The following is a 26,354-nucleotide window of genomic DNA, read 5'->3' as shown; positions in this document are numbered from 1 at the left end:
AATTAATCAGAACTGAGCATCGAAGTGGTTGTACCTGGAGCAGCAGGGGCAGCAGCAGCAGTAGTGGCAGGAGCGGAGGCGGCAGGAGGCGTAGGCGTGGCCGGTGCCGGTGCCTGGGTGGAGCTCAGTCTCGGGGCTGCAGCTGATGAAGARGCGGCCGTGGCTGCTTGGCTTCTAGAGCTGAGGTTGGCATGGAGACCGGGAGTTAGCATCACACTAGAGGAGGAAGTCTTAACGATGCAGAGGTGAGGTCTCACCTGGATGAGGAGCTGCTGGCGGGCGGGCCGCCGCTGCCTAGCAGGTTCGCCAGTCCAGGTCCGGCTAACGCTCCCAGGCCTCCTTACACAAACCAGAACAAATCTATAAAAGCTGCTCTGATGAAGCATTCAGGCTTTACAACAGGCATGTAAAACCTGTTGTAAAGCTTTACAGGCCTGTTGTAAAGGCCTGTAAAGCTTTACAACAGGCCTGCACAACATAACCCATCACAATCGTCATGGCAACATCAATTTCAGCAGGCATTCATTTCCCTCGATTCCCCATTTGGTGATGACTAAACTAATAAAACATGGTGGTGAAGGAAAAGAAGTCAGAAAAAAGTGACTCCATTGGGATGGATATTCAGCGAGTGACAAAAAAAAAGTGTTTTTATTGCAATTTTGTGATACATCGATTTCCATACGGCTGAAAAATCTTCATCCAGGGGCAAAAACTTTTTACTTAAAAAACTTGGGAGTTTTTTTTTGTAATTAAGCAAATTATTTTTTTTAATTTCAATTTGCGCAACTCTATGGTTAATAGAGGCACAGCTAGTGAAAGCTAAAGTGTTACTCAGAGTGCCTCACCCAGTCCACCGAGCCCCGTCGGACCGATCAGCTGCATCAGCTGGTTGTGGCTCATGTTTCCCAGCAGGTTCTGCAGGCCCCCCTCTCCGCCCAGCGCCGACAGCTCGTGGCCGCTGCCGCCTCCGCTGCCCGGAGCGCCAGGAATGGGAGGGTTGTTCAGGAATTCGTTCACCTTACGGCAGAACTCCTCATCTTTGTCCGTTTTGGGCTCCTGAGTTGACGGTTTGAGAAGTTAATCGTCTCTTATATGCACTTCGATTTCCATTCAGCAGATTAGCAGCATCTTCCCACCTGCATCCAGAAGAAGAGCCTTTTGGAGCCAGCCTTGAACTTCAGCACATAGACGCGTCCCGTGGTGCACTGGTTCACCCTCTTAAACTCGCAGTCATCAGGGAAGATGATCAGATCCTGCAGGACATTTCAGTTCTGATTTAGTTCTACTGGAAAATAAGTCTCATAATCAGCCCAAAAATGATAAAGATCAGATATTCTTTATTATTTACTTTAGTCTGTTGAGTTTTTGCAGAAAATCACCCAGTATTATTTTTTTTTTGCTATTTTGAGTTTATTCTAAATTTTCAGAAAAAAAAGGTCAAAAACATTGAGTTTGTGATGTTAACTCCCACCTGCAGGTGGCAGTATTTCTTCTACTTCACTGCTCATCATGTGATACGGTAACTATGAAACCACATTTAAAGAAATTTATCGCAAAAATATTGTATTACAATTCTGTGTAAATACTCTTAATGCAGCACCAGAAAAAGAGATTTTGATTGCAAAAAAAAAAAATATATATATATATATAAAATCACAAAAAGCCATAAATCGATATAGTTTAATAACTTTTTTTTTTTTTGGCAGAAATTCAGTTAAAAAAAATTACAATATCATGCCTGAATTCTCTCTATTGCATAGAGTTTACTGCAAATTTTACGCAAAAACTGTCAAAAAGATTGTGTTTAAGAAATGCCAACTCCAACCTGCAGTATTTCTTCCTTCTACTACACTGCTCCCTCTGCTTTACTTCATATCATGTTATAAATATATACTGCTCAAAAAAATAAAGGGAACACTTAAAMAACACAATATAACTCCAAGTAAATCAAACTTCTGTGAAATCAAACTGTCCACTTAGGAAGCAACACTGATTGACCCGACGAGGGTCCCCGTTGTTTTGAGCAGTGTAAAAAGCTACATTTAAATAAGAAAATCCATCTCAAATATTGCTCAGTTCCTTGCTAATATTACTAGAGTACCACCACAATCRGGGATTTTGATTGCAAAAAACCCAAAACCAATCATTAAATCCTGGGACAGTTTTAAGCGTTACGTTTCTAAATGAAGAATCAAAGCCTGAACGCATCACAACATCTCTAGTAACGAGAAGGTAAGCAAATTATTTTGGTTTAATTTAGTTTAAAATAGAAAATACATTACTATTTACACATAATATGACAGCACTGTTGAGTGAAATAATTTCCAATCACATTATGAAAGTAATACACATTTCAGATTTCACTGAACGTGTTCTTAAATTATTTTCTTAATTTGAGGATAAAATCTTTACTTACATCATCAACRTTCCCGGAGGTTCTGTCCTTCCAGCAGAAATGGATYAGAGAGTCATCGGACTGCTGGATGTAMACCAAGCCCTTGCGTTTGTCGGGCGTAACCGTGTTCCCCTTCAGGCTCATTTTACCAGCACGAAACTCCACCAGGTACTTGCTAGAGCTTCCCCTCGAGCCGCTGACCAGACTTGGAAACAGAGCGCCAGACGACATCTTTACTCCCAAACTGAGGAAAAAAACAACATGTCAGTTTTCTGAGGTCATGTCTTTTACAGAATCAGTTGCCATCTTGGTYCAAACTGCTGACTGTGTAGTTTTTTAAATGTTCAAAAAAAAAAAAGAAGGACAAGAAATGTAAAATTATTTATTCATCATAAGTGGTCAAGTTAAATAACTATGATTTTATTAGAGATCAAATCTGTCCATAATTGAGCACCTCTTCCTCGTTATCTACCAAATCCCACTGAWATCAGTTAATTTCCCCCTATTCATCACAAATTATAGCAAATTACATTAGCTTGGTGTTTGGTTATACCTTTTATTAATTTGTTAAATTTAAATTGGTGAGTTTTTGTTCTGTTTTTTACATCTGGATCATAAGGGGGTTACGGACCGCCATATTGGATTCTACGGCCGGGGTTGTTGATAAAACCAGACTTCAGGGAGTGACCCAGTTTAAGTTGTTCACAAGAAAGTTGTTCTTCAAATGCAATCAGAACCTAACTAAAAGTAAAACTYCTACGTACTTTTTCTGCGTATAAAAATATTGCTCATCTTAGACACACATCCTTGACTGAACAAAGAATTACTTTTTAATCAAACAACTTTCTAAGCCTCCAGATAATCAATGCTGTAAAAGTTAGCTTTGCAAAGCTATCTGTCAAACGCTTTCTGTTTTATCTTAGGACTAACAMCTGATGATTTTATTTAGTTAATGTCTTGCTTTAACTTGTGCGATGAGTTTGYKTTCACWAAATTAAATTTTAACAGTTAAGCCACGAAGTTGTMGTTAGCTSKGTGTAGTTCTGGTTGTCGAYGCTAACGTTAGCCCATGACATGGCTAAACAGATGAACGACTAAAGGCCAAACAAAGTCTTGCAGAACAACCACCTAAGTTGTTCAAGGAAATAAACACACACACAAGACTCATTTAAAAATAACAAACTTAACATTTGAAAAAACTTACATTTAAATAATTGCGGCTAAATCTTGAAATATCTCAAAAGTTTTCTCTCCGCTGCGTCTGACTGTTACGCCACTTACGTAGAATGAGTGAACTTCCTGGTCATCGTGAACGCGCCTGCTGTGAGTGGATGCGCACGCATTTCAGAGTTTTATGGCAAGCCTTAGCATCAACAATAATACAATTCAATTTCAAAAACACGTCATCTATTCCAAAGGGAAATTAAATGTTGTAACTCATATTATTCAAAGTTCTTCACATATATATTTACTTAGATGCATATAAATATGGCAAACCTTATCATAATTTACATTTRTGAGTTGTTCTACTGAGTAAATAATGTGCTTTACATACATGTTAATGCACGGTGATGGCCTAATAATACAACTGTTTTGAACAAACTGTTACTTCGTTATGCAGAACATAATGAGCAGATTTATTCTCACAGAAAGTGAGCTTCTTACCTCAATATTCCTCAATTTTACAGCTCATTTTTCGTTTGTTTTTTTTTTACATCTTGGATTTATATTGACGTGGACTTACATTCATAACGTTGAATAAATTAAAAAGTAATACACACAAAAAAAATCTAATTAATTTGAAATGTCACAACTTCGGATTTACGGATTATTGTTGATGCTAGTGGCTTGCCATAATGTGGGAGGAGTTTTCCTAGGGATCGCTGTCACGGACTGACAGGTCGCTCCCACCCGGTGTTAGCCGTTAGCTAGGCGGTACTTTCTGCTGCTGCCTTGTCTTGGAATGCTGTAGAGGCAGAGAGCGAAGCGAAAACTGAGATGCGAGAACAATAAAACTCCAAGTTGGCTTCGTTCAAAAAGGAAAATAACAACAGCCAAATCACTCCCGGTTGGAGAGAAAGAGGTAAGAAACGCACAGAGTTAGCCGAGGGGGGCTAACATTAGCCAGCTTTGCTGCCCTTGGATTAGTTAGCGAGCAAAGTGCTAAATGCAGGCAAGGATATGGACTAGCTAAACACCCCTGTTAACAAACATGGATGCTGGTTGCTTTCGTTTGATGCGGTGCTTGGAGATTATCCGCTTTAACCACAGTTTGATTCCGGAACCAACCTGTTTTTGGTTCGCAAATCTTTGCTCAGTTAAGTTAGCGCTGCTTCCACTATGACAGGTTTAGTTCTTGTAGTAACCTGCAGTAGTTGGGAGATAAATCTGGATTTACATTCTGCGCTTTTGATGTCTCAGCTGACGTCTGTGTTTGAAACGTTAGGAGAGACAGGTGCGTTTAGGCTGATGGATAAATATGGTTTTTATTTTTATGTTTTGCCTCGTCAGCTGTTACAGTAGGAGACGTCACTGACTTTGTTTCTATGTTTGAATTCATGATCGAAATAATTCACGAATTAAAAAAAAACACCTTTTTAACCCTCCTGTCGTCCTCATTTTCTGTATACACCCTGTGTCCTCCGGGTCAAAATGACCCGTCTTCACTAAACCCCCAATATAAGCAGCTTAATTGAATTTTAAACACCAAATTTCATCTTGTATATTGTCATTCACCACAAAATGTGTGAATACTTGAGTTTTCCCTCTCCACTTGAATTTCTATAGCTTAAGAAAATAAAAAAAATGTGCAAAAAGGAGTTTTGAATGCATTTTTATTCATCTCAGTGACTCATTTTCTTTTACTTTTCTCCAGTGAACAATTTAAAAAAAACACCTTTTTAAAGCCGATTATTCATTTAGATTTTCAGGTATTTTCCTATCTGTGAAAGATTTTGCTATCCAGGATATTCAGATTACCTACAAAAAAATAAAAATAAATTGTAATATACTTTATTCCCTCAGTAGCAGTCACTGGAAATTCACCTGTCAGACATAAATGGGAATAAGTGACTAATAAAATGCATCAAAACAACATCCCACCATTTTGAATCTATATGTACAACCAACATTATGTTCTCTTTGATGAGTTTAGGGGAAGGGAGATGTTGTCTGGTAATCCCTTTATTTTCTATTTGATTCTATCAAGGAACCCGTGGTACATTTTTTGTGCAGCTCTTGCAGTTCAAATTTCCCTGCATGTGATTTTAAAACACCTTTTTAATATTCAATTTCACTTTTAAGAGGAACAAGAACATGTGAGTAAATAACGGAAGTGTTTGACATTTTGTTTTTTAGGATTCTTTATCATCCAACCACAGTCCTAATAAAAGGTTTTTTTTAAATACATTGAAATTAGTTAGCTAGTTGCTTTTAGAGCAGCAGATAACGATTATTTGAGTTATCAAATATTCTGACGATTAATCAATTAATCAGATATAAAATGGACACATTCTGCTTATTTTTTATGTAACCACACATTAAAATTTCCAAATGAAGAAATGAGTTTGTTAATTTTTTAATAACAAAATAATCATTTTACTCCATACAATATTATAGCATAATGTTCCTTTGCTTGATTATTAACATTTTCTGCTATTCTAAGGCGTTGTTACCTTAACTAATGGGTACAGTCTAATCTGTTACTTTTTTTGATCAATTGATTAAAAATTGGACACCAATAAGTGCTTCATCAGATATTTATTTACAAAAATAAAACCAGGTGGTTCTAGGTAGAACGTGTTTACAGAAAGAGAGTGTTTTTTCATCTTAAATGCAAAATGTAAATATTTTTGTACAGTTTTGGCTTAATTGTTGCTCTGACTGTATGGTTCTTTTAGCAAATGCTTGTTTTTAGAGTCTCTGTATTCGTATTAATGATTATTTCATTACTAACTTAGCAGATGATTGTTACAATAAGTGATTAATCACAATCAATCCGATTAATCGTTTCAGCCCTAGTTCCTTTTAGATACTTGAAAGTCCAAAATGAATGTGCAATTATGTTTCTTTAGTTGCAACTTGTAATCTATTAGAAAAAAGCAAAAATCATGTGTACAAATTTGGCCTCTGCTGGTTAGAAAATGGTTTATATCCCAGTAGCATCTGAAGGAAGCGTCACCAGAGTGTGAAAACTGAAAGTTAAAGCCAATCAGTGACGCATGTGATGCTGCAGTCACATGCGGCTGACATGAACCTGGGCGAGGTTTTACAACAGCTTCCAACTGTCGGCAACAAAAACTGTAACTTGACATTGTAAATGCTGCAATAAAAGACAGAAGGAAACCAAGAAAATCTCTAAATACAAGTTCATTTTAGTTTTACTGCCATTTATCCAACAGAACTGCACAAATATTGGTTTTATAAAGAATCAGGAGCAATAAAGTGACCCCACAACAATTCAGAACCTCAATGACACAAATCTAAAAGAAGGAAAATAGTATAAAATTTATACTATTACACTCCAATAAGTATATAAAAAAAAACTCTTAAAGAATCCTAAAAGTGTGTAAACTTTGAGCTGATCTTACATGGATCTAAAAATGAATCCAGTAAAATTCCCCTGCCGTCTTCGTGAATAATAGGTTACAAAGGTAAATCCATATGCAGTCGTTCCAGGTTGCTTTAGTCCAGATTATTCCTCCTTTGTGCTGCGCTGTTGGCGTGTCGGCATCCATTAAGAAAACCAGCGAGTGAATGCTGACAGAGTGCCGATTCACCATCAGCTAATGAATTGGACCGGCCGTTTATAGCCAACGGAGGATGAATCTCTGTGTCAAACACGGAGCTAACGATTTGCTTTGCTGGCACTCTTAATTTTAAATTGATTGGAACTTTTAAATTAAATTAGTTTTGCTTCAAATGTAATCACCAGTTTACCTAAGTAATGACTGATTAATAATATGTTAAGCCAGTGGTGACCAAAATACCCAAACTGAAAGTATTCATTCTTCAATTAACAACTCAAAACTATAATTACAAAACAATAAATACAACGTTCACATAAATGTATACATAGGCCTGTCACGATAACAAATTTTGCTGGACGATTAGTTGTCTAAAAAATTATTGCGATAAACGATAATATTGTTTCAAGACATTTTGACACTGATTTAATGGAAATGACTAATAATGCATGCGATTTCCTGCCATAGATAGATACACTTTATTTTCAAAAGAACACATAGCACTGGAACTGATAAACAACCAAAAACAAAAATAAAATGGATTCTCAGTCTCCATTAACAAAAAACGTACTTGAATAAAAACTAAACAACATAAAGCCAAAGTGGAAATAAATACTGCATTCAACCAAAAGAGTGCAAATTATGAAGTCTGTATACTATATTGGCCTTCAGTAATCACTAGATTTAAATAAAGAAGATGCAATAGTTAACCTAATGCAATAGTTCATACTACACGATGTTTTGCCCCTATTTTCCCCTTAAGACAATCTTAGATCGTTGGCCGATATAAGATTGTCGCTGGTGATTTCGTAACCGATCATCCTGCAGTGTGTGGTGGGTTACGGTAGATCGTCAGCCGCTCCGATCTAAATCAGGGGTTTTCCCCGACTGGGAGYTTAACGCTGAATGTGACAGGTAGCCAATCAGAGCGCGGATTCTCCTCCGTGCTTTCTGAGAGGAAATTACGGAGGGGAATCCCAAACAGCTGACACGGCGCGACACGAAGTCCAGCGGACATTGGAGATGATATGTTGAAACAACATTAATATTTATTCAACATTTTGTGCAAAGAATATAGAAATGAAAAGGGGAGGAGTTGGAGCCAAATTGCTACCGCAGTTGATAAACCTGGTAACTTTTCAGCTGTTCTTTGTTAACGTGACATAAATAGGTTATAATGATTTTCATTCAGTCAGGACTTTACGCTGACCACGTAAAGGTAGATTCTAGTAAAGCATTGATTAATGCCTGGTTTTAAAATTAGTTAACTGGACTTGTAGCCATTATTTTGTGCCCATTTGGCTCAACTTCACACAGCACGACGAACCCGATCGAACCGTTATACCTCGGATTTCTGTCGGCTAATGTGTTTTGAAAATGGGCCGACAACTCGTGTAGTGTGCGCTGGACATTACACTAAGGAAATGAGGAAGGGAGGGTCAGTGGAGAGCATCGGAGCTGAGCCTTTTTTCATTCAGTGTCATCAACGGAAAGAATAAAGGCAGGAAGAGACGATAAAGCCGATAATTAAAATGAGGTCGATAGGTTTAATTTATCGTGCGATTAATTGATTTATCGTTTATCGCGACAGGCCTATGTATACACTTATTTACCTTTGAGATTTTCTTCTATAACCTTTGCTGTTTAGCCAAGTGAAATGGATGGGTGTACCAAAGTTTGTGTTTGAATGGCAGTGGCACGACTTATTATTAAACAAAAAAATATAAAAATACGGCCTAACTAAAGAAAAATTCTTTGTGTTTTACTTAACATTTTCTGCTTAAGAAGATATAAACTTTAGAGACGCACGATATATCGGCACTAACATCGGTGTAGGGTCGATATTAGTAATTTTTTAACATATCGGCATCTGTCCGATAAGTGAAACTGGGCTAATATGACCAACTGATTATTTTCATCTTGTTGCCGTCTGTTTCTGGTCAGGGTTTTTTTTTTCCAAAGGTGTTGAGATGTTCAGAGAAATATTTATAATATCGATAAATACCATTATTGGCATTAACAGTAAAGTTAATATCGGCCCAAATTTTCATATCTGTGCATCTCTAATAAACTTGCCACGGAAAATTGTATCCTAAAAACATTTACAAAATGTTGGATGGCTAAATTTGTGCCATTCTTAAATTATTGGTCACCAAAATTAATTCAAAAGCCGCACTTTGGACATATTATTATTGATAATTATTGATTAACTTTTTGTTTAAAATACCTGAAATGCTATCGAACTAGTGGTGTTACCTTTCCTGTGTTCTGTTTTATCCTGTTTTCACTCCATGTTGTATTTTATTTTTAAGCAGTTATGAGGCTCAGTGGCAAAACACGAAACTCCATGTTACTCAGCAAACTGTTGCTAGGTAACCAGGAGTTACCCAGCAGGTCGTTGCTAGGTAACCGAAGAATGAGCGAGTCAGTTGAGTTCACCAGACTTTAATTCCCTGTGAGCAATAAATGACTTGGGCCATTACTTTAGGAATGTATTGGATATTCCATTAGACGTATTACCTATTGAACTTGATCACGTGTTTATCGTGATATTATTGATTAGCTATCCAGCGCTGCTTTAAACTAATGGATCGTTGCTGATTGCATCATTTTGTAGCAGCGTTTCATTCGTTGTTGTCTCTGAGGAGCCAAACAGAAAGTAATTCTGCGTCATCTTCAGTTGAAAGCAGAAACTGAGGTCAGATGAGCTCGGATAGGAACCCAGCTATCTTTTTATCTGTGTTGATTCTGCATTTGAAGACACTTCAGTCAAAACCGAGGTTTTATGCTGGTTTTCAGTTTGAGCTGCGGTTGAAACGGATCAGTTGGAGCTCAGAATCGGAGCGGGCGTTTGGTTTGCTGTGTGTTTGCAGCAGCTGTGTTTACTTTATGTCGGTTATAACAATGAGGTCTCTTTGCTGATTCTAAATAAACCTTAAAATTCTAATGAACACTAAACGCTGGACCTGGAAGACGTTTTAAACATCCAAAATAAATAAACAAAACAGGAGAAACAACAAACAAAATGAATTATGAAGTAAATTATTTGAGACCAAAGCACCAGACCGAAGACTTTTACCATTCAGCTTTTGGTAGGAAAAGAGAAACGATCAATCAGACAAAAGGGAATTAATGAGGTAGTTTTAATTTATTATTGCAATTAATTGATTTATCTTCCCAGACAGAGGAGTTTGTCCATCTCAAATCCAACCGTATTTTAAATTTAATTTAACCAAACTTGAACGTTTTTAACCTCCCCGTTTATTCAAACAGACGTACATGTTTCCCTTATTCCYTTATTTTAATCTGTCTGTGAAAATGAGTTGCGTTAAGACATAGAAGGTTTGTGGAAAGTCTCCCGGTTAAAGACGAATGTTGGCCAGGTGAAATGTGATTGGCCGCTGTGTGAAGCGTCCTGAGCGGGTCAGACGTGATCGTTCACACACACCAGAACGGTGTCAGTGTGCCGGTAATCCCGCCGCTCCTGATGAATTGTCCTCATTGGGTAATCCTGGCCAAAGGAGGGCGGAGAATCGTGTTACTTCTGGTTAATCTCCAGAAGTCACACAGGAAGCGCATGGCGGCCAATTCAGTGCTGGCCATATGGCGTCACGACGAACTCCTCAGAGGATGGCTGGTTCTTGTTCAGTCCACATCCGCTGTTCTCTCTGACTCCGTCTGAATACAGGTTTTGGTTTTTCTTCAGATTTTTCTTTGTTTTAAAGGGGACATTTTTATATAAAACTCACATTTTGCACATTTTTGGGTCTCAACAGCTTCTAAAGACTAAGAGTTTAAAAAAAACACCCAGCTGTTCTTTTGGCACTAAGTTGTCTGGAAGTTCAAAAAAAATTCCTGCCGTTGCCTAGCAACACCAGCGGAATTTCTGCCATTGCCTAGCAACCCCAGCGGAATTCCTGCCATTGCCTAGCAACCCCAGCGGAATTCCAGAATGTTGGGTCAACTGGATTTATGCGCCGAACAATGGCTGCTGGAAAACACAAGTGTTTTGTTGTTGACTTGCCATCCAGAAACCACTTCTTCTCCATTGTGCAGGAGGCTCCACTTCTGCCTTTCAAAGATGATCACAAATAATAATCTACAAATGTAGTAATTGATTAATTGTTAACTGGAGTGAACAGACTAAAAAAAAATAGAAACATTTGCTAGAGAACAACACGCTGAGAGCAGTAAGCCAAAGCTTTTCAAGAAAATAAAGACTTTTTGTATTTAAGATAGAAAAATAAAAACTTTGTCTGTAAATATGTTTTACCCAGAACTCCTCATGTGGCAGTGTTCAATTCAAATCATTCAAATTCTGTAAATAAAGAAATGTATTACGCTCCTTTTGCTATCCAATTAATTAGTTATTCATAAGTCTTTTCACATGTTGATGTTTGAAGTACTTTGCATCTTTTGGTACAAATAAGCAAGTGTTCACTAAAGTAACGTTCAGTTTWAGGCAATAATACGTTTATTTGCTTCCTTAGAAAATGAATTTAATTGTTTATTTGTATCTTTCAATTTATTTCTAATAKTGTATTAATAAAGCCTGAGGTGAAAAATATGCAGATMTTTCCATCCGATTAATCRTCAAAGTAATCAATATTTCTGCTGCTTATTAATTACTGAATCCCTGAGTTGCAGGATAAATCACGGTGGGTTACATGCTGCTATTCTGTCGCTGCCTGCAGCAGCCTTCAACATTTTGATACGATTTTTTAAATGTGTCCTCCACTGTTTGTTTTTGCCTATTTAAGGGAGAAGCTGAGTGAGAAGGGAAGAAGAGAGCAACAGAGCGAGCATGGACCACCAGCGGCAGAGGACTCTGTCCACTTCAGGAGAATCGCTCTACGTTGTCCTCGGAGTCGACAAGAACGCCACAACAGAGGACATCAAGAAATGTTACAGGTGTGCAATGATATCGACGAACGGGGGAAGGAGATCCGTCTGTTGCTGTGATGTTTTCTACCACTAGAGGGAGGCAGAGAGCTGTAAGACAGGCTTTCTAAACATCCTCCAGCTTTTTGTCCCATCATTAGGAGACGATGGGAGGAATTTCAGAAACAAACAGGAGAACATTACTCATGTGAAGTGGTGCAACAAACCCTGAGACATCATAGGGATTCTTATTAAATGCAAGGTTAAGGAGAGGAGAAGAAAAGACATGTTTGGTACCAATACTGAAGCATCCTGACCCAGTTGGGCCTCCTTCCAATTCTGCCAAGAATAAAAAGTGAGACTCTTGTGCCTAGGTCTGGTTAAAATGCCAAACAAAACAAAAATCATTTATCTTGTTTGGGATAAAGGTGCCAATAGTGAAGGATCCTTTGGTTCCAGTCCGTTTGCGTAGAAAGCCTGGTTCTTTTGTGGAGGTGAAAATGCTCAACCGGGCCAAAAAAAGCAAACTCCAGTCCGCCGACAAACCTCGGTTTGGGTTCGGTTGAAGTGAACTCTGGTTTGGTTTGAATCCATATGTGAACTCCAAGTAGACCAGAGTCTACTTGGAGTCCAAAAGCAGGAAGTGAACTACAGCGCAGGGCATTCTGGGTAAATGCAAGCAAAACAAACTTGTTAGCCTAGCATTAGCAGGAGAAATGACTGTGATCATTAGCAAAGACAAGGAAAATCGTACAACTGCTAAAATGTGATGCTACTCCATTTTTGTAGAAAGTTGCGCTTGTTGTCTTCCGAGGTTTTTGTGCCGTTTCCTTCAGTGGCTCTTGGTGCAGCGCCCCCACAGGCCAGGAGGGGAACAGGTTGGGATTGTGTCATTTGACTTGGTGCAGTGGGAAAGCGAGCCACAGCAGCTGAAAACGTAACAAATTTGGTCACCAATCAAACTGATTCTACCAAACTATCAGGTGTGAAAGCAGCCTGAATGAGAAATCTGATGTGTTTCTTCATCTTTTTAACTCGCAGAAAACTGGCGCTGAAGTTTCACCCTGACAAAAACCCGGACAACCCGGACGCGGCTGAAAAGTTTAAAGAAATCAACAACGCTCACTCCATCCTGGTGGATCCCACCAAGAAGAACATCTACGACAAGTACGGCTCCCTGGGCCTCTACGTGGCGGAGCAGTTCGGAGAGGAGAACGTCAACACCTACTTCGTTCTGTCCAGCTGGTGGGCCAAGGTGACCCACTGCAGTTTGAAGTTTGTTTTTTATTGTAGATGAAGAGAACCTGAACACTTCCCAGCCTCTTTTGCTCTCTTTCCTCCCAATCACGATATTCAGGGTTTGTACGGAGGCTTTGAGTCCTTGAAAATGGTCTGGAAAGTGCTTGAAAATGCTTGAATTTTTATTAGGTGTTTCAAGGTTTGGGAAGTGCTTGAAGCTCTTTAAAAGTACTTGATATTCAAACTGCACAGTTTTGTAAGCAATTGCATTTTAACGCTTGATTAAAAGCCTACATTTACACATAATAAAGATACTTTTTTCCCTCGCTGTCCGAAGTTAAATCAAACTAAACTTTTATTGTTTTTGATCAGTTAGAATTACAAAAATTATTTCTATTTGCTAAATGTCAGAAAACGTTTTTTGAGATTTTTTTTTGTAACTTTCTTTTCTTTAATTAAGCCTTTAAAGGTCATTTATTTTAACACAATTGTTTGGATTGTTTCAGTGTGATGAATATTTATTACTTCTAACAGCTCAATGACTGATTGCGGCTTTCAAAACAGTGTTTTTGTGATTTCTCACATTGTGACCTTTGCCCCCCCAGGCTTTGTTTGCCTTCTGTTGCCTGGCAACAGGTTGCTACTGCTGCTGTTGCCTGTGCTGCTGCTGTAACTGCTGCTGCGGTAAATGTAAACCCCGGCCGCCGATGGACCAGGAGCCTGAGTTCTACGTGACCCCTGAGGACCTGGAGGCCCAGATGACTGCAGACGAGAGAGGTGAGGCTACGGCAAGCCGTCCTACCATAAAATCTGTCTCCTCTGAATGTCTGTGATCACGTCCTGGACATCTGTCCTGAAGGGTACTTTTAGATATCTGCAGTTAGTTTCTGACTAGTAAGGATAATAATTCAAGAAATCTTCAATTACATTTTCACGAGTCAGAATTTGTTTCTAAGCATCTCAAGTTACGTCGCCGGATTTGTCATTTACATCCATTTTTACTGAATCAGATGTCATGTAAAATCAACTTTTTGAGTTTTTCTTTATGTTCATAATGTCAGAGACATACCTGGAGTGTTGTTTTGATTATTTTATTTAGTCTCCATGGCAACCATGCCGCTGTGTAAAATGGCTGGGTGGATTTAGCCCCGCCTTTGAGGCGCAGCTCCTCCTCTACGCTTTCTTTCTTTTTGTTTCTTCCTTTCTTTTTCTTTTCTTTCTTTTTGTTTCTTCCTTTCTTTTCTTTTCTTTCTTTTTGTTTCTTCCTTTCTTTTTGTTTCTTCCTTTCTTTTTCTTTTCTTTCTTTTTGTTTCTTCCTTTCTTTTTTCTTTTCTTTCTTTTTGTTTCTTCCTTTCTTTTTTGTTTCTTCCTTTCTTTTTATTTTCTTTCTTTTTGTTTCTTCCTTTCCTTTTTCGTTTCTTTCTTTTTGTTTCTTCCTTTTTCTTTCTTTTTGTTTCTTCGTTTCTTTTTATTTTCATCCTTCCTTTCTTTCTCCATTAGTTGCATTTCGCTGCATCTGCTCTTCCTGTTATCAGCACATTCAACATAAAAACAAAAAATGGATCAAATAACAAATAAACTGATTCTTTTTGAATCGTTGATGTTTTTCGTGTTTCTGTTTTCCTTCTAGACGGCAGCGATCCCATCGTCATGCAGCCGTCATCGGCCACAGAAACCACCCAGCTCACCTCTGAAGCGCGCCAAAGCTACAAAACCGACTCCTACTAGACACACACACACACACACACACACACACACACAGCAGAAAGAGGCTGCTAGGGCTGGGATGTCATTAATATTTGTCCGGCACATCAGTATCGGGCGGATTTACAGCTGCACCAACTTTAACCCACTCACTCGTCTTCCTAAAGACGCTGAAGCTTTTTGGCCAAACTTTTGCCGTGTTTCAGTTTCAGTTGCGTCGCTTTGAGCTCTGTGTTCAAATCTCTGTTAAAATATCACATTTTTGTGGCGTTAAAAATTAAACTGCAGTTGAAATCAGTAAATCTGCGTGGAATGTAGAATAATTAAAAAATGGACTGGCAACGTTTTGCTAAATCAACCCTAAAAGTTGCCAAAAGTTGACCGTGTCGAGCTGCTCAACGCCGTTTTGAAAACATTTATGGGTTTTTGTACCGTTTTTTTTTAGTCTGTATGCGATTCATCGATTACTACATGAATTGATGACTAGTGCAATAATCGATTAATTTGATTTATTTCCTTTGTTATCGTCATAATCTGGAGAGGGTGTTACTAGTTGATTTCTAAAATAGATTATTGCTATAATCGATTGACTGATTGTCTCAGCCAATCACACTGTAGGCTTCTTAATGATTAATCCATTACTCAATTAGTTGATGATTATTCAATTATCGATTAATCATTCTGGCTCTAAAGTGCTGGACTTTATGTTTTAATACATTATGTGAACTAAATCTTTAATATGTTTAACAGACTGAAAGCTCCCTTTCTGAGCTGCACCTCTTTATTTTCTTCACACTAACAGAATGTGGCGATTCAGCAGGAATGGGCTCAGAAAAAAATGACATTTTTATTTAAAATGTAAATTAAAACTAAATAAAAGTCGGTTCTGAACGGATGTTTAGGAAATCCAGCGTTAGTTTCCGAGCCGCTCTGATGTTTCTCAGCAGATCGGGATATTTTAACAGAGAAAAGCTTCAGGTTTGATTTGTCTCCACTGTGTAAAGGTGCAAACCAGCCCTAACAGCAGCTCTCTCACACACACACACACACACACACACACACACACACACACACATCCCTGCCAGTTTTCCACTTCCTCTCTTTTTCAACCCTGCAGATGAAAGTAGACGTGAGCGCTCCGTGTTTTTTTTAAACTTTCAGGTATGAAATTAGGGGAAGAACAGGGACAGTAGCAAACTAATCATTTGTTCCAGTAGCTTTAAATATATCAGCCATGACCCATCAGAACAAAATCAGCTGTAAAAATTACATTTTCCCCTTAAAAAAAGTACTTTAATAGAGATTAAATATCTAACTTTATGCAATAATGTTTAAATTTTATTTTAAAAAGTGGTTTTCTTTGAAGGTGGGGAGATTATTCCAGCTAATTTGAATAATTAATAATAATTTCATGTCTGTATAATCACCAGCATTACTTTGAATGCCAGATTATTCTTCCTGAATCTACAAAAACAAATTATGGAAACTTTCCAGTTTAGTTATGGGATTATTATTCCCATCAGATTTAAGAGCCATTTTGATTTGGCTTTTCTGTTTGATCACAGCTGATTCTTCCTCTTCTCCGTTTCTTTTTCTTCTTCTTCATATGAAGGCTTGTTCAGTGTTGAAGACAGAGGCCACAGAAACTCTCCGGGTTTCATCCGGCCTCTTTGTTATTGTAAAATAGCTCTAGAACAGTAAACAGGCGCCCCCTAGCGGCCATCGGTGCGAATTTATACACTGATTTTATCCGTTTTTTTTAGTTTTTGTTTTGTGAAATGGTAAAAATGCTGTACATGTTGTGTAAAGTTACTGTAGATTTTACTGTATTTTTGTTTGTTTTCTTGTCTGCATCTGTATTTGCTTTCTCTTGTTTTTGTTTTACTTGTTTATGTTGATCATGAAGGGACGATACTGATATCCAAAGTCTTATTTAATCGTGTTTTCGTAGAAAAGCAGTTTACAACAATCGATCTCATTGAGCAAGATTTATTTATCCTACATAAACCTTTACGCAAACCGAATCAGTTTTATAAAACCGGGTGTTTTTTCACTTTGATTCTGTGTTAGGGACAGTATAAGTATAAAAACAAAAAGAGAAGAGAACATTTCTGCAAAAAAAAAAAAAAAACCTGAAATTTTCTAGCAAAAAAAAAAAAATCTAAAATTGAAAAGTAAAAAAAAAAAACAGAAATTTTGAAATTTATCTCAATAATAAAAGAGTTTGAAATGTCAAAAACTTTCTAGAAAAAATACATTTTTAGATTAACCTCTGGAATTTTGGAGAATTTATTTTTTAAACTTCTGAGTTTGAAAAGTTTAAAAATTTGCTCGAAAGATCCCCAAAATTTTCAGATTAATCTGAGAATTTTTTAAGAAAAGAACTAGAACATTTATCAGTTTGAAAAGTTTAAAATTTGCTAGAAAAAAATACATTTTGAGATTAGTTTCAGGAATGCTAAACAAAACCTGGAAATTTCAGTTTGAGATTTCGAAAATTTACTAGAATAAAACTAAAATTTTGAGATGAAGTTCAAATTTTGTTGAAATAAAAACATTTTGGAAATTGTTTTGGGAAAAAACTCTGAAATTTTGAGAATAATCTAATAAATTTTCTATCAAAAATCTGAAACAAACTCAGATATTTCCAAGGTTTTTTTCTCACAATTGTTTTTGTTTTTTTGGCAGAAATTTCCTCCTTTTTTCTTTTTCATATCTGTAATATCTCTAATAGGCTGCCGTACATCTCATCATGCATTCATCCATCCATCCATATCATGAGAAACTGCAGGTTTCGCTGCTCTGGAGCGAATCCTGACATCTCCATCGTTCAAAACATCGACAGAAATGAATCCAGCAGCGTTTTTGTTTAATTTATTCTTATTTGATTTTTAGCCGGTGTGTGAAGCGGATGTTTGGTGTGTTAGTCCTGCTGTACATACGCAGCGCAGCCTGTAGATATAGGTGGAGGCTTTTCTGTTTTTAGCATGGACTCGTGTTTTTACCTGTCGGCCGGAGATGTGTGGGGAAAATACATGAAGTGTCCGATGTTCTGTTGGAAAATAAACGGCTCTGATGCTTGAATTTCTCACTGTGTGTTTTATTAATGACTATAAATAGAAGGAAAAGAAACGTGGGGACTAATAACTGAAATTTGTTCTAAAGATTCTGCAATTTTCTGAGATAAAAAAGTCAAACATTTGCTATAAAAATGTCAGATTTTGAGATTAAGCTCAGAAATTTTCTAGAAAAAACTTGTGAATCTCAAGAAAGTCAAAAGTCTCTCGCCTCGTTAGCTGGAGATCGGCACCAGCAGGGAGGGAGGGATGGATGGATGGATGGAGGGATGGATGGATGGATGGATGGATGGATGGATGGATGGATGGATGGATGGATGGATGGATGGATGGATGGATGGATGGAAAACTCAAACCTTTTCTGGAAAAATGTCAGAAATTTTCCAGAAAAAACATTGCTAGCACATTGTGACTTTTGAAGCAGGTTTTTTGAACATTTGAGACTAAAGGTTTGAGCTTTTGGACAGAATTTAACTTTTTATTTTCTGTCGATGCTGCCGCTGTTTCCCCTTTTGTTCATGTCAACACCAGAAAAATGAATTCTTTGCATGATGAGTTATTTCTTCTGCAAAACTTTAACATAAARTACGTTTTACTTATTGCAAAATCAGCCGTTTGCTTTGGCAAATATGATAATTATTCATATTTAGCACCTTTTCGCAGGACGTTAAGGGTGTAACAGAAGACGGAGCTCAGCATGGCAGGGTCTTAATCTGTCCACATACCAGCCGTCTCCTCATATGGTGTGTGTGTGTGTGTGTGTGTGTGTGTGTGTGTGTGTGTGTGGAGCCGAAACCTGACTCCAACACACACCAGTCCGAACCCGTGTGTGCATCGTGGTTCTGCTGCTGCTGCGCTCCTGAACAGGCTGCGGCTGAGCAGCAAAGCTGTGGAGGAAGAGGAGGAAGAACCGGACCCAGGAAGAGAACCAGGCTCAGAACCGGACCCAGGAAGAGAACCGGGCTCAGAACCGGCCTCAGGTAGGAACTGGGCTCAGAACCGGGCTCAGGTGGGAACCGGGCAGGTTTCTGTCTCCGTTTGGTTTCACGCTGACCAAACGGCCCTCGTTGAACTTTTGCTCCGTCTATTCTGGGCGGCAACACAACTGAGTGACCCACTAACCTGCAGAGCCAAAAGATCTCCGTCGAGCTTCACCTTTAGCTGCTTAAAGTCCARCTGCTTTCGCAAAAGTGCAACAAAAACAAGAATAAAAAGTTAAAACGTAGGCCCACCTTTTATCTCCTTTTAATGTTTTCATGTTGTTTGATTTTTCTCTAACCTTTTGTAACAAAAAGATGCTCAAAATATGTAACYTCTGACGTTATCAAACTGTAAGGAACAACCCGGCGTTACGAAAACTAACAGCAATAATTTAGGTTATTTAGCTTTATACGAAAATAAAATGGGGTTCAAGTCATGTTATTTCTAAATTCACCAGTTCAAACTAAATATTTAACTAGAAATTAAAATATTTAGTTGAAAATCTAAATATTTAACTAGCTAAACAACTACTTAGCTTAGTGCTAAATGTTTAGTTGCTCAACTATTCACAAAATATTCAAAGTATTTAGCTACCAGCCCAAATATGTAGGTCAAAACTAAATATTTAGATTCAAATGAACATTTACATAGCAAACTAAATATCTAGCATCAAACTAATTATTTAGTTATCAAGATAAATATTTAGTTTCAAACTAAACATYTAGCTAAAAAGTTGTATATTTTGCTTAAAACTAAACATTTAGTTTGCTTGTTAAATATTTAACTTGCAAACCAAATATTTAGTTAGCAAGCTAAATATTTAAATTGGAGCTAAATATTTAGTTGCTAAACTAACTATATACCGTAGCTAAATATTTAGCTTGTTAACTATTTTGCTTTAAATTAGATATTTAGCTTAAAACTAATTATGTAACTTGCTATATATTTAGTTTGTAGTTAAATATTTAGTTTGTAAACTGAATATATAGTTTGCTAACTAAATATTTAATTGGTATTCTAAATATTTTACTAACTAAATATTAACCTTGGATTCCTAACTAAATATTTGTATGTAAATATTTAAATCGTAGCAAAATATTTAGTTTGTAAACTAAATATTTAGTTTGAAACTGTGAAGTTAATAAATGAATGAACAACATGGTGATATTGTGTAATTTTTTGAGCAATTTTCCTGACTTCTCAGAGAGCATTTCTGCAAATCAACCAAAAGAGAGAAGGTTTAGCAGCTTCTTCATGTGCTGCTCTGATTGACCACCAATAAGCTGAACTTCCTGTCCTCAGCAGCCGGTTGCCATGTCTCTGTCGGCCGACCTCAGCTGCCTCCAGAGCAGCCAGGGCGCRGAGCGCGAGGCGGCGCTGGCGTCGCTGGAGAAGCAGCTGATGTGTCCGATCTGCGCCGACATCTTCAGCAAGCCGGTCGTCATCCTGCCGTGTCAACACAACCTGTGCAGGAAATGCGCCAACGAGCTTTATCAGGTCAGACACGCCGCTGTTTCTGCGCCGCATAGCAGGAATAACACACACACACACACACACACACATTCAGGGTGTGTTTGGATTATCTGAGTCTAAACTGGGACATGATGGTGGTTAACTGGTATGAACTGGTGTGATGGAAGCAGCAGAACCAGCTGCCGTCACCTGGATGAGCCGCTGTTGTTCCAACCCAAAATGAATCCAAACTCAATGTTTACTGCAAAACAGGAGAAGAAAGAAAACAAGTTAGTTTGTCAAAGTCATATTTGTCGTGGTTTTAATTAAAAAGCTAAATATGCAGTTTACAAACTAAATATTTAGTTTCTGAACTTGGTTTCAAGTGGCTCTTGAAACTTATTGGTTTACAAACTAAACTGTAAACTGAAAGTTTAGTTTGTAAAATGTATAGTTTGAAAGCGAGGCATTTAACTCTGATCAAATTATTGTTTTTAACCAAATATCTCCAATTACTTCATTTGTAAACTAAATATTTAATGACAAACTTATTTTTCTTCGTTTGTTAATAGATATTTAATTCCAGACTAATTATTTAGTTAGTAAACTGGATGAAAATCTTCCTTTAAACTTATTGGAAACAGAAGTAAACAGTGATTTGAACTAAACCTTTAATTTTAAACTAAGGGTTTAGTTTGTGAACTGAGTACATAGTTACAAAGCTAAATATTTAATTATAAATTAACTATTTAGTCTGTAAATAAATGTTAAACTACAGACGATTTACTTGGTTTGTAAACTAAATATTCAGTTACAAGGGGATTATTTAGTTGGTAAAGTAAATAGTTAACTCCAATCCAATTAGTTTGTAAACTGAATGTTTAGTTTGAAATAAAAATATTTACCTTGCTAACTAAATATTTAGCTATGAAGTAAGCAACTCTGAATTTATTTTGTGAACTAAATATGTAGTTTGGAACTTTAGTTAAATATTTAGTGAGTAGACTAACTATTTAGCTTGTTAATCAAATATTTAGTTACTAGCTAAACATTTAGTTAACAACTTGCTAACTAACTAAATAGTTTTGAGCTTCATATTTAGCTCCCAGCTAATTAGCTCTGAGCTTATTTGGTAAGCTTAGTATAGTTTGAAATGGTGCCATTTACTGATTAGTTTTTTCAACAATCGGCTAAATAATCCCAATTATTGTTAATTTTTACAAACAGCAGCCTGTATTAATTTCTTGACCAAACATTTCAGCATCATTTTAAACATTTCTTTTTGTTTTGTTTTCTGTGTGCAGCCATCTTTGTTCCACGCCAGAACCACGATGCTGGTGAACAGCGGCCGTTTCCGCTGTCCGACCTGCAGACACGACGTGGTGCTGGATCGCCACGGCGTCTACGGCCTGCAGAGGAATCTGCTGGTCGAAAACATCATCGATATCTACAAACAGGAGCTCAACCAAATACCAAGGTGGAAGGAAGCCACTAAAAATAACAGCAAAAAACTCTGGGCTACGTGACACATATCACTTTTTTTTCTTTTCTTTTCACTAGTATGTGATCGTCCGCATGCGCAGTAGAGGGCGCAATAACGTCACTCACAGAGCGTGCTCACTGTTTTGTCAGCCGCCATAAAAAAGAAGAAATGCTCCGTGTTTGCGGAAGCAAACATAGATGCTAATGGTGTACCATGTCTTACGATTTTGAAATTGTTTTCCACCGGAGGCAGCAACTTAATCCTCTCCGCCATGGTTGTTGTTTTTCTTCCCGCTTGTTGCGCCTATCAGGACGCAGATTAGTGACGTATGTCGAGTATCAATGACGTTCAGATAGGCTGAAGGAGGCCTGGGCTTACTGGGTGCGTTTACACTGCAGCCTGAAGTGACACAATTCCGATTTTTTTGACATAATGTGACCTGTATCTGATCTTTTCATGGCAGTGTGAACAGCTCAGGTCGGATTCTTTTTAGAATGTGACCCATATCCGATACGTATCCGACTCAAATGCGACCATAACGTTCAGGCCGCATTCATCCGAACTGAACGTCACTGATTCTCAACAAATCTCACTATTCTGTGTCCTGATACGCGCAAGCGGGAAGAAAAACAACAACCATGATGGACTATAATGAGGATTAAGTTGTTAATTTGCTGCTCCGGTTGGACAACAACTTCCAATATGTAAGCTAAGCTCCACCGTTAGCCTCCATGTTTACTTCCGCAAACACTGAGCTCTTCTTCTTCTTTTTATGACGGTTGGYAGAACACTGAGAGCGCTGACGCTGTGGCGCCCTCTTGTGCGCATGCAGGACACTTTCAGGTCGTTTGCCCGTTCACACTGCAGAACACATACAGGAAGCATTTACTGGCAGTGTGAACGGCCCCGGCGAAACAAATCCGATTTGACAAAAAATCGGAATTGAGTCACTTCAGGCTGCAGTGTGAACGCACCCAGACTCGGGTCACATTTGAAAAGATCGGATATGTATCGGATAAAAAGTAGCCTGATTTCTAAAAAATCTGACCTGCGTTGTTCAGACTGTCATGAAAAGATCAGATACATGTCGCATTAAGACAAAATAACAAAAATTCAGATTTAGTAAGAGCTGGGTAGTAACTAGCTACATTTACTCGAGTAAATTGTTTTGAAAAAAATTGACTTTTAGGTGAATTTTTACTACACTGTACTGTTTACTTTTACTGCAGTAATTTTATCATGAAGTAATTCTACTTTTATTGGAGTAAAATGTCTGGATTTTCTACCCACTGAATGAAACAAACATGTTTTAACCAAAACTTCACCAGACACACCTACAGTTTTTTTGTTTTGTTTTAGTTTAACAAGTTTTTTATTGAAAGAAACTGATTTGGAAAAAATATATATATTTCAACTGATTTTGTTTTTTTGTTATTTTTATGAATTGTTGTCATTTTGGTCCTTAAAATACCAAATTTTCCACGTAACCTTATATTTTGGTCCATCTGATTGTATATTTTTTGAATATTGATCATTTAATCAGTTCCTCAGTACACGAGCAGACTTTTTACCAAATCCTTTTTTCTTTTACTTGAGTAAAATATGTGGGTTTTCTACCCGCCTGTGGTTTCCGTCGCAGTGTGAACGCAGCCTATGAAGGAAAGTGACTGAACGTGTTGTATCTTCCTCTCCAGCCCGCCTCCTCTTCCTCCTCCTCTTCCTCCTGCTGAGGCGACCTGTTCTGATCATGAAGGTGAAAAGTTGAACATCTACTGCCTCACCTGCCAGCTTCCCACCTGCTCTTTCTGTAAAGTCTTCGGGGCGCATCAGAACTGCCGGGTGGCTCCTCTGACGGACGTCCACCAGCAGAAGAAGGTGGACCGAGCCGCCATGTTGGACGCATTTCAAGCCCCACGTCGCTAAAATAAATGTTTTGTTTTGCAGGATGAGCTGAGCGAAGGCATCAGTTCTCTTGGGGAGTTTAGAGACAGAGTCCAGGCTCTGGTCAGTGACACAGAAGACACCTGTAGAGCCGTGGAGGTATTCAAAGGGCTTTACATCATAAAACAAGCAAGAAACATCACATTCTGTCAGACGCCATCATCAAATATGTTGATCAATGTTCCAATTATTGTTAATCAAAGGTAACTCTAAACTAACACAGTGTATTAGGGCAATTGCAGGTAGGAAAAACAATGGAGGAGTAAATTCCTGCCTAAAAACCCTGAAATTTTGAGAATAATCTCAGAAATATTTCTAAAAAAACTAAGATTTTTTTTCTCAGTTTCAAAAGTTTAAAAAATGCTGGGAAAAATTCAAAAGTTTTGAGATTAATCTCACGAATTTCCTCTGAAAAAAACCTTCCCTAACATTGAAATTTACAAACGTGGCAAATTTTCAACTTTTGAAACTGAGAAGAATTCCAAAAGTTGGAAATTTCTGCGTTTTCTCTTGCAAATTTTTGAAAATTTTCAACTTTTCAAAATTTTCAAGACAAAAAGGAAATCCTCCAACTGCTAAAATCTGACGCCACTCCATGTTTGTTTACAATTTGTGAAGAAGGAAGTGGCGCTCAGCATCTTCTTCACAGGTTTTTGTGCTGTTTCCTTCAGTGATTTGTGGTGCAGCGCCCCCACAGGCAAAGTAGGGAACAGGTTGCTCAAACGGTTTGGTTGGTTTGACTCAGGAAATGTAACAAATATTTCAGTTCTGGTTCCCAGTCAGACCAGATCTACTGGACTATCAGAAGTGAAAACACACTTAGATTTGATTAAAAACTAACTAACTTGTTTTTGTACTTTTAATAAAGGATGAAATTTCCTCTTAATTCCCAGATTTATATATTTATTGTGTGCAGGAGAGCTTCAAGACCCAGAAACAGAACGTGTGTGACAAGTTCAGCAGCATGTTTTCCATCCTGGAGGAAAGACGGAAGGTTGGAATCGGTGTTTTTATCCGATTGTCGTCACTTTTATGCAACTTGACGTTTGTTTCTGTGTTAGTGCCACCTATGTTTATCATTACAAAACACTCACTGGCTGACAGTTGGTTTATATCAATACATACTCTAAAATATCTATGAATAATTTTGTTCTTACAGTGCAAAAACGCGAAATCTTACCAAGTAGTTTCGGCCTAGTTTCTAGTGGGTTGCTAGGTAACGGGCTGGGCTAGGCAGGTGTTGCTAGGCAACGGTGCAGGGCCAGTTGATTCTGTAAGTAAATCTGCCAATGAAACTAGTTCTTTTTTTCATCAACATTAAGGAATTATTGACTTATTATGGATCTCGCTGAAAAGTTGCTTCTGTTAATTTTGTATTATTTCAAGAATATTAAGATATTTGTACTAGAAACGAGACCAAAAATACTCTGTAAGGTTTTGTGTTTTTTTTTTTTTTGCAGTGAAACTGTGTTTGTGCTTTCAATTAAATGAAATAAATGTTTCTTCTTCTTCTTCTTCTTCTTTGATTCTTACGATTCCTGAAGGTTATGACACAACAAATCCGCTCTGAAGAAGACGAGAAGGTAAACCACACCCAGATGCTGATGCGTTGCTATGGCGACAGCATGGAGGCCAACAGGAAGCTGTTGTCAAGCGTGGAGAGCAGCATGGAGGAGCTTGACATGGCTGAGTTTGTTCAGGTGGGTCACACCTGTGCAGGTGAAACCAGCACAGACTGTCACCGTTAAATGTTTTTTTTTATTATTTAGTGTTATTTAGCTTTTTTTTCCTGTTCTTGTCATGATTAATCTGAATTATTACACATTTTCTATAATTTCTTTTATTGTTTTTATCCTATTCTTAGAATTCAAAAGAATTGATCTCTAAGTAAGTATTAGAAACCAAAGAAAGCTTCACCTCGTTATTTTTTCCCTCTGTACGATGTTTCCTCTCCTCTTCATCTTCCTCTTCCTCTGCAGAGTGATTGCAGCGTCCGGCGCCGGTCCATCCGAGACTCTGAAACCAGGCTATGACAGTCTGAGTCTCTACAGGTTTAATTTTAGCAAACAGGAAGAAATGCTGAGGAGCATTGACTTTGACAAAGGTGAGCAAGAAAACAAAATGGGAAGAAAAAAAAAGAAAATTATTATTTTCTGAGTGTAAGAATAACAATATTTTTCTTAGGGAAAAAAATCAAGGAGAAATATGATAGTTAATGTCATAAAAAAATATTTCATCTTCAAAAACATACTTAAAAACTTTTTTAAATATTACTGGCTGATATTAGTATCCATTATTAATATTTCTGTAATAGCCAATAATCAATATTTACTGATATTTTATACTGTTTCTCTACTGTCTGGACACTGAAAGAACAACCAAGCTGAGCAAAGCATGAAGCTGTTAGCATGTACAGCTAACGTTTGTTAGCTTGTTCATGAACAAAAACTGTAGCT

General features: G+C 37.7%; 3 protein-coding genes across 4 annotated transcripts in view; 2 read left to right on the top strand and 1 right to left on the bottom strand.

Annotated features, from left to right (window-relative positions):
- LOC103461924 (proteasomal ubiquitin receptor ADRM1) overlaps positions 1–3,758 on the bottom strand; it is a 4,557-nt gene extending 799 nt beyond the window's left edge. Inside the window, exons 1-6 of the mRNA XM_017309442.1 lie at positions 3,677–3,758; positions 2,417–2,639; positions 1,137–1,253; positions 846–1,056; positions 258–339; positions 35–180 (exon numbers count right to left, since the gene is read on the bottom strand). Coding sequence (XP_017164931.1) covers positions 35–180; positions 258–339; positions 846–1,056; positions 1,137–1,253; positions 2,417–2,639; positions 3,677–3,738 — 841 coding nt within the window. The 5' untranslated portion in view covers positions 3,739–3,758. The remainder of the gene's footprint in view (positions 1–34; positions 181–257; positions 340–845; positions 1,057–1,136; positions 1,254–2,416; positions 2,640–3,676) is intronic.
- Positions 3,759–4,269: 511 nt separating this feature from the next.
- On the top strand, positions 4,270–17,095 carry dnajc5ab (DnaJ (Hsp40) homolog, subfamily C, member 5ab). 2 transcript variants are annotated; one of them, XM_008404293.1, is made up of 6 exons: positions 4,270–4,478; positions 11,901–12,051; positions 13,063–13,276; positions 13,866–14,037; positions 14,891–15,021; positions 15,998–17,095. In XM_008404293.1, the coding sequence occupies exons 2-5, from the start codon at positions 11,945–11,947 to the stop codon at positions 14,986–14,988; spliced, it is 591 nt and encodes a 196-aa protein (XP_008402515.1). In that variant the 5' UTR covers positions 4,270–4,478; positions 11,901–11,944; the 3' UTR covers positions 14,989–15,021; positions 15,998–17,095. The 2 variants fall into 2 exon arrangements, with proteins under 2 accessions (XP_008402515.1, XP_008402514.1); XM_008404292.1 differs by having other exon boundaries at positions 14,891–17,095.
- A 1,778-nt stretch (positions 17,096–18,873) lies between these two features.
- LOC103461906 (tripartite motif-containing protein 54-like) overlaps positions 18,874–26,354 on the top strand; it is an 11,984-nt gene continuing 4,503 nt past the window's right edge. Inside the window, exons 1-9 of the mRNA XM_008404295.2 lie at positions 18,874–19,021; positions 20,325–20,519; positions 21,779–21,951; positions 23,652–23,832; positions 23,902–23,997; positions 24,815–24,892; positions 25,443–25,598; positions 25,763–25,785; positions 25,878–26,002. Of these exons, the coding sequence (XP_008402517.1) occupies positions 20,337–20,519; positions 21,779–21,951; positions 23,652–23,832; positions 23,902–23,997; positions 24,815–24,892; positions 25,443–25,598; positions 25,763–25,785; positions 25,878–26,002 (1,015 nt within the window). The 5' untranslated portion in view covers positions 18,874–19,021; positions 20,325–20,336. The remainder of the gene's footprint in view (positions 19,022–20,324; positions 20,520–21,778; positions 21,952–23,651; positions 23,833–23,901; positions 23,998–24,814; positions 24,893–25,442; positions 25,599–25,762; positions 25,786–25,877; positions 26,003–26,354) is intronic.

This window comes from Poecilia reticulata, linkage group LG2, assembly GCF_000633615.1.
Source record: "Poecilia reticulata strain Guanapo linkage group LG2, Guppy_female_1.0+MT, whole genome shotgun sequence".
NCBI lineage: Eukaryota > Metazoa > Chordata > Actinopteri > Cyprinodontiformes > Poeciliidae > Poecilia > Poecilia reticulata.
This window is presented reverse-complemented; position numbering and strand designations above follow the sequence as displayed.